Source organism: Notothenia coriiceps, unplaced genomic scaffold (assembly GCF_000735185.1).
Source record: "Notothenia coriiceps isolate Sejong01 unplaced genomic scaffold, NC01 NC01_scaffold00002498, whole genome shotgun sequence".
NCBI lineage: Eukaryota > Metazoa > Chordata > Actinopteri > Perciformes > Nototheniidae > Notothenia > Notothenia coriiceps.
This window is the reverse complement of record NW_011335199.1, coordinates 25,736-33,984: the sequence shown is the minus strand read 5'-3', so window position 1 is coordinate 33,984 and position 8,249 is coordinate 25,736. Positions and strand designations below refer to the sequence as shown.

General features: G+C 40.4%; 1 protein-coding gene across 1 annotated transcript in view; it reads left to right on the top strand.

Annotated features, from left to right (window-relative positions):
- Positions 1-2,546, top strand: part of atf4b (activating transcription factor 4b) — a 3,470-nt gene extending 924 nt beyond the window's left edge. Inside the window, exons 2-3 of the mRNA XM_010797388.1 lie at positions 224-691; positions 1,277-2,546. Coding sequence (XP_010795690.1) covers positions 322-691; positions 1,277-2,229 — 1,323 coding nt within the window. The 5' untranslated portion in view covers positions 224-321 and the 3' untranslated portion in view covers positions 2,230-2,546. The remainder of the gene's footprint in view (positions 1-223; positions 692-1,276) is intronic.
- Positions 2,547-8,249: the final 5,703 nt, after the last annotated feature.

Below are 8,249 nucleotides of genomic sequence, written 5' to 3'. Positions count from 1 at the left end.
ACTTTAATATATTTAAGAAAAAAAAAATCTTGTGTGCCTTTATTGGAGATGAAGAGTTGAAAGGGGGAGATAGAAGGGATGACATTGCCTGAAATGTTCGGCTCTCTCAGGAGTCCAACCCTCTAACTTGGCAGCGGACACCTCTAGATAGGCTTTATTAACTTCATTATGTTTCTAATGATCTGATTTTCACCCACAAATGTCTTCTCTTCCCCATCCCCAGGTCCTTCTTGGAAACCCTCACCACTGCTGCTTACAACAGCATAAAAGACTTCAAACCCTTCCTATCACGGTCCCCTCTCGTGACCAACAACAGCCACTATGACCACGATGATGACCAACTCACTGTTTGGCCTGGAAGACATGGAGGCCCTTCTCTGGGCTCCTTCCTCTCCCATGGCTGACCTCATCACCTTCCCCTCTTCACGCCCTGACCTCAAAGATCAACAGGAAGTAGGAGGAGGAGGAGGAGGAACCTCATTGGTTGGGGACACGTCACCTGTGTCGCCCCTCAGCTCCTCATCGCTGTCCACTTCCTCCTCCCCTCCTCCATTTTATTCCCCTCCTCCCTCGCCGTCCTCCCTCCTCCTGCAGGGGGACAAAGATGGGATGGAGTCTGACCTGCTGTCCCTCCCCTGGTTGGGCCACACCGGTCACCTGAGACAGAACTCAGTCTCAGATGACATAAAAGGTAATAATAGAAATTTAAAAAAGCCTTATGTGTATTAGGGCTTCTTGATTATGGCAAAAATCATTATCTCGATTATTTAGATAAATAATTGATATCACGATTATTAAAAACGATTATCAATTTACTTTGAAAACATCCATTTATTAAAAAGAAAAATGTGAACAGTTGATTACCCTGAATTTTAAGTATAATTCAACTGAAAAACCAATAAAAAAAATTATTTAAAAAATAAAATAAATAATCGTTTCATTTCGATTATGTTGTTTTCATAATCGTTGCAAGCCAAAATCTTAATTGCGATTTAAAATGCGATTAATTGAGCAGCCCTAATGTGTATAGGACTTTTCATACACAGGATGCAGCTAAAAGTGATTGAGCACACAACATAAGACAGACAGAAAATAAGGCTCTCAATTGTCAAATATTAAGACCTATTAGGAAACATCCAGCATATACATGATAACATTTGAAATAATATAATAACGGCAATGAAACAATACAAAAGTTAACAACATTTTGCTAATTAAAAGCTAGAAATGTGGGTTTGTGTCCGTTGTTAATCCCCTGCCTTCTCTGCCCCCACAGAGGATGTGTTCGGTGACTTCGACTGGATGGCAGAGAGGGTGGATCTGAGCGATTTCGACCTGGACTCTCTGATCCCCGACGAAGACTCCCCCAGCTGCTCAGAAGACCTCCTCGCCTCCCTCGACTGCCCCATGGAGCTTGACTCCCTCCCACTGCCCACTCTCCCAAATCTCCCCTCTGCTTCTCTTCCAAGTATCCCTCCTCCCCCCACTGTGTGCTCAGATCCTCCCGTTGTTATTACACTGGATGAGCCTGAATGCTACTTTGATGACCAGGACGTTCCCCTGTGCGTCCCGGAGCTGGAAATCAAATCCGAGCCCGCATCTCCAGATCCTGCGTCCCCATTGGTCGATTCTCCCTCCTCCCCGGCCTACACCTTAGATTTGGGCAGTGAAGTGGACGTTTCGGAGTGCGAGGTGAAGCCGATGGTGGCTCCAGTCGTCCCTCAAGTCATCCCTCAAGTCGTCCCTCAAGTCGCCAGGATAGTGCTCTCCCTGTCCCCCACCCGAATCCTCCTGGTTTTGGCCCCTAAACAGGAAATCGGCATCACCACTGTAACCGCCACGTCGCAGATCGTTCATTCCTCCTCCTCCCCTCCGCCAAAACCCTCCCCCAGAAGCAGACCCTACCCAGAGCCTGCATGTAGAACCAGCCCGCCGCTGTCTCCCAGCGCCAAAGTCAAGCCACAAGGTCGGGAAGGCGACGAAAAGACGTCCTTCAAAGCACCGAAGGCGAAGAAACTGAAGAAGATGGAGCAGAATAAGACGGCTGCCACGCGGTACCGGCAGAAGAAGAGGAGCGAGCAGGAAACGCAGTCTGAGGAGCACACGCGGCTGGAGAGGAAGAACATGGAGCTGACGGAGAAAGCCGAATCCATGGCCCGGGAGATCGAGTACCTGAAGGAGCTGATGGAGGAGGTGCGAACGGCAAGGGGCAAAAAAGCTGACCCCTAGTGGCCGGTAGATGAAGTGTGTATGAGAGAAAGTGACAATGAGAAAGTGGGCTTTATTACTTTTTAAGAATGAGCATCAGTAAAGCATGTGTTCTGTCCACACAGTATGGACACACCTCCTTTTTAATACACTGGTATTAAATATAAACGACAGAGTATGGAAACAAGTATTTTCCATTCAGTATATCAACTTGTGTGTTTTTTTTAATGTATGTATTCTATTTCTGGATCCTACAAGCCTGCCAGTAAGATGTATTTTAAATGATGATGTATTATAGTGAAATTGGACCATCTCTTAATAAAGAGTCTTAAACATAATTCAGTCTTTTGGTGTGACTTCAATAATTTTGTTTATATTATAAATAGTATATAATATATACTATTAATGCTACATGAATTCTACATGCATCACAATACATGAATGCTAGCTTATATGGCATGAACAGAAGGTTTAACATGCAAGCAATTGGGTGTGGTTAATAGTGGTGCATACAACACAGTATGAGGGAATAAGTAAAGGAGCAAAAATAGAACTATTATAAAAAGACAATATTTGTATAAGTATTTAACATTGAACAAAAATATTTACACGGAATATATAAAAAAAAAAAAAAAAGGACTGAAAATATGACAAATAAAACCAAGATTACATCACAGTGCAGAATCATGTTTATACATGAGAAGCATTTGGTGCATACATAAGCACAGTAAGAGGAATAAGGTTTAATTTACAACCTATTTTACCTGGCATATATTTAAGCAATCTCACGACAAAATCATGTACATCCAATGAAAAAATAAGGTATGAAATGAAGGAAACACATTTCAAGAGACTTATCATTGTACTGATATGTGTGTAAATGTTTGGCCTTTTATAATAAGACCTCAGAGTTTCATTATTCTGCTATATTTTCATGATAACAGTGATTCTGATGGGGACACCAAGTACTTTATAGTGATATTGACCCAGATGTGAGCGTCCCGTTCAATAAGTCCTTGCTACACATTATCCCTTACATGTTTGTAATTTCCGTTTGTTTGTTAGTTAATTTCGTAACGGACGTAATGTTAGTTAACGTTACGGTTGTAGCTTTCCTCAGACGCGGAGGGATACTGACTTGTGAAAATAACTACAATTCTACCTGTGATATACGCTCATTATCACGGCTAAGAACCAATCAGATTGCTTGATTTGACTTGTCCGTTTAATAAAAATACATAACAGTGCAGGTGACTTGTAGGCGATCTATGCATTTCACCTTAGTTTAGGTTGAGTTTTGCATGGGTTTCAGTCTTTAGAGTTTAACCCTGCCTCCAACAAAGAGTCTTTGTTCCCGGTCTGATAATACATAACAATGGACCTGTGGCTGTCCATCTGACTGGAGCCTCTAGACTAGGATAATGAAGCCCGCCTGACCAACAGCGTGCTGCAGACCCATGGATTCAATCACTGACAGTCATGTGAGGTCAATGCAACACAGAAACACGAAGCCCTTCTTTTGCACTAACAATGCCATTTTGTGTGTAATGGAAATGGTGATATTATAGCTTAAATAAAGTGTAATCTTCATAAAATGTCACTTTTGATAATAGGTATCCTAAGGTAGTGTATCCTTAGAGATGACAGATGTTTTGATGTTTTTGTGTGAGGGAGAGAAACTCCCTCTGGATGTTGTCGTGTCATGGGGGGGGGGGGGGGATGATGACTAAGGGAATTTAAGGGTGGGACCAGTTGGATATTCTCTACTCTATAGTGTGACTGTAATTGTTCTGGGTGCAGCACTTCTCTATCCTGTGAGGAGGAAGTAGCTCTGTTCCTACGTTTGCGATCGATTTCACTTGTATATCGACTTTCTTTATTACTTTATGATGAAATATAACAAAATAAAAACTTTGTCCATGATGAATCACTACTCTTAAGAATTTCCTCCACAGAAGGAACTTTGCAGACCATTTCCATGAACAAAAACTACACTACTGGAAAGGGAAACCCCCCAATAGTGCCCCATGTTTTTGAGCGTTATCCAAAGCCACTTACATACACTTCAAATTTGAGGATATACCTACTGTATGGGAGGAATTTGGGGTTAAGTATCTTGCCCAAGGACACTTCCACCGCTGACCCTCTGATATCTAATGAGCTAAAACCATTTAAGAACCAATATCAAATTCCACTTAATGAGCTGGATAAAGCAACATATTTTTCCATCCCTGTCCCGAAGCAGAACATTACATGAGGGTGTGTTGAATGGGAAAAAGTCCCATCCTTTTGCTGATGAAACACAGTACCACCAATTTCAGATCAAATGTCTTTGAATGTGATTTCTCCCTCTGCTGATATTTATTTCGAAGACACCAGAAGTGCATAATGTGCGCTTAAAACACTTCATTTGTCAAAGTCTGTGGGAGAATACGATACTCAGTGAGAGAGGGATAAAGAGAGTGCTGACCTCGGCACAGCTTGTATAATAATACCCAAAAGAAAGTGTGTGTGTGTGTGTGTGTGTGTGTGTGTGTGTGTGTGTGTGTGTGTGTGTGTGTGTGTGTGTGTGTGTGTGTGTGTGTGTGTGTGTGTGTGTGTGTGTGTGTGTGTTGTCAGCCAACAACAGACCCTGGCTGTGCATACAGTAATTGGTCCAGGCTTTCTTCCAGATAGCTCAGAGACGATCTTTATCTGGAGGAAGGCCAGAGTCAAGATGGTGCAGAGCTACTTACAATGGGATAAACATTTCCTCCAGAACAAAAGAGAAACATCTTGGCTAACTGTAAATACTTTCTCTGTAAATGCATTCATTTTTCATGGGAACCTTTTGGCTTCAGATTAACACTGTGACTATAACATTAAGCATCACAGTAAACATAAGGCTTAGTAGTAAACCATTGTACAATTTGTTTACCTTCCACTCTCCATTGTTGTATTAGAGAGAAAGAAGGTTAGATTAAGATGAATATGCTCTGAACTACATATTCACAAAAGGCCACATCCTTTTTCCTCATTTAAAGTTGGTTAAAACATAATGACATACAACACAAGGCAAGATCAACAAACCTGTACAGATTACAGCATATTATGCCTGCTGTGTCCTAACATGTTTGGCGAGATATACGTTAAATGTATTTGTTAAAAGCTTAAAAAGCTCAGTCTAAGTATCCTCATTACCATGGTTGGTATTCTGTGGTGAAGTCTGCTGACAAATCGGCCTGCCACAGCTACACCTAGTGACGATACAGCACAATTACTACTCCCACAACAATAATTGAATGTCTCTTAAAAGTCTAACTCTGCACTCTTATAGTCAAGATGGTGCCAATTCTATCAAAATTGCCTTTTTTTGCGTCATGACAGATTGAGTATGTGTTCACCCCCTATGTCTGTGTCTGCTTCCTGTCTCTGTGTTTTCCCTCCTGTTTGATTACTGATTCTCTTCACTTGGTGCCCTTGTGTTTTTCCTCCCTTGCCTTGCTGTGTCTTGTCCTTTGATTAGTTCTGCATGTATTTAAGTTCTCAAACTACTAATCTAAGATACTCATAAAAGCACTTGAAGTATGAAGTGACCGCAGTAACTGTAACCTTTGAGCAAAGCATTACATCCCCATTATTAATCAATCGATGCTTTCTACTGATCTGTGAAGGTTTTCATTGTCATTACCATGGGCTCGACTTTGTTAGAAACAGTGGTGCGGACAATTTCTCTATATTTAACATCAGCATAGCAGAAGACAAATGGGTGTCGTGTTGAACCTCGCGCACCTGAAGAACCAATGCATAGACCTCTGGACCAAAGCCAATGTCTTGCTGTGATTGAGAGTGAATTTGAACCTTTAAGCGCACAACGAGCAGTCGGGTATTGAGAACAGAAGAACATGACATGAGTAAAACATATATAAATGCATAAATACAGAATAAATACAGGAATAAATACACGTGAAAAAAAACTGAAATAAATACATTTAGAAATAAATCCAGGAATAAGTAAATAAATGTATAACTAAAAAAATACAAGTTGAGAATAAAACAGAACACACATATCTTTAATGTATTTCTATATTTATTTTTACGAACATTAATATAGGCTATTTTTTCATTTCTGTGTCTGTGCGTGTTTCACACAATGTTGTTCTGCTTGGTAGCCTTGTATTCTGTGGATACTGTGGGGGAAACTTCTGAAGCAATTGGAAACAGGACTCGGAGAGACACGAGGAGAGCTGGATCTTTGATGACAAACACTGATGGTTTATTTGGAGTTAAGGCAGGAGAATTGACAAGACAGGTGGTGTGTCACGAGTTGACACAGCGGTTGCCAAACCAATTCTGAAGAACTCTTTCTGCAGCTCGAGGTTTTATCTAGTTCGGAGTGTAACCAACATTCTTTATCAGTGAGACTAAACAAATATGGACCCTGAATCTAACTAGAGCTCTCGCCCATAGGAAAGAATGTGCGCCAGGGAACCTATACGTCCCTGAACAGTAAACTACCTCATGACGGCTTGTGCTCGGTCATAAGCTGCAACAACAATGCGCCCAAGCTGCTACTCCTTAAGAGAGATTGCAGCAATACCCAAGGAGTAGACCTGTGCCGTGAGAAAGGAGACAGTGAGAGGAGAAAACGATGAACTGGGTCGAAGGTTGAAAACCTAACCAAATTATTCCCTAACAATGTTAATAATTGAGTTTTTGGGAGAAGGGGTTGGATTAAATAAGTGAAAACTTCTTCTTACCCCTTTTCAGATTTGTGTGATTGCACTCGCCCCGACGCCCCCACCCTTTGAAAGCTTCTTCAGGTCCGAGAGTATCTCCGTGCTTCCTCCTCCGACCTCGAGACTACCTCAGTCACTAAGTTCTCTCCCTGTGCTCCTCTCGACCTCGTAGACCTACCGTTTGTGAACTGCCAAATAACCTCAATGTCGGCCTCTTAAAGTGTTCTTGTCCACCACAACAGTGCTCTAACTGTGTACGCCCAAACGGTTTTGGATTAAGACCTTTCTTGAGAAAGCGTTCGAGCCTCCAAAATTGATCTAAAAGTCATCACATTATTAAGTTGTAAAAAAGGTAGTCACTCTGATTTTCGTTCAGTACCGGGACTTAGGATTATCCTCGAACAAGCAGGTATCCTTTCTTACACGCGGGTCCCTTTGGAAGCAGGGGACTTGTCATTTGATGGAGTATCTGCCCCGACACGACCAGTATTGCACGATTGTTTTGTTACCGCGGGTTCCGAACCGATGAGGAAATTCTCTCTAACGTCGTTATGGGTTCTACAATTCTGGAACACGGCACTCTTCCATCTGTCCACTCTTCCCTCTTTTGCTACTTGACCCAGCCTTCCAACTTTTGGATTTGGTTTAATAAGGGATTGTTACATTTATTACTCAAAAACCTCTTTCCCCACCCTAAATTTATTCACTTTTGAAAGAAAGAATGGGGAAAAGTCTAACCACTAATTCCATAAAAAGTAAAAGTATTATATTAAACGATATTCAAGTTATTATACAAACAAAAAAAAAAAAAAAAAAAAAAAAAAAAAAAAGAAAAAAAAAAAAAAAAAAAAAAAAAAAAAAAAAAAAAAAAAAAAAAAAAAAAAAGAAATAATTAAACTATGACCGAACCATCAAACATATATTGTATTAAAGGGAAGTACAAAGTAAAGTCATATAATATTCAAAAACATAATACAAAATGCACAAGCTTCTATGTAAACTCTTTTCACGTTAGTAAAATCTCTTTTGTGAATATATGAACAAAACTCACCAAAGACCGCTTACACTCCTCATAACAATTACAAGGAGTGTAGCGTCTTTGAGTGAGTTTTTGTTCATATATTCACAAGGAGATTTTTACTAACGTGAAAAAGAAGTTTACATAAAGACTTGTGCATTTTGTTATATTGTTTTTTTGAATATTATATCGACTTTAACTTATGTACTCTTAATACTAATATATAGTATTGAGTTCGGTCATAGTTTAATTCATTTTGTTTGTCTAAATAACTGATATCGTTTAATTAATATACTTGTTAAACT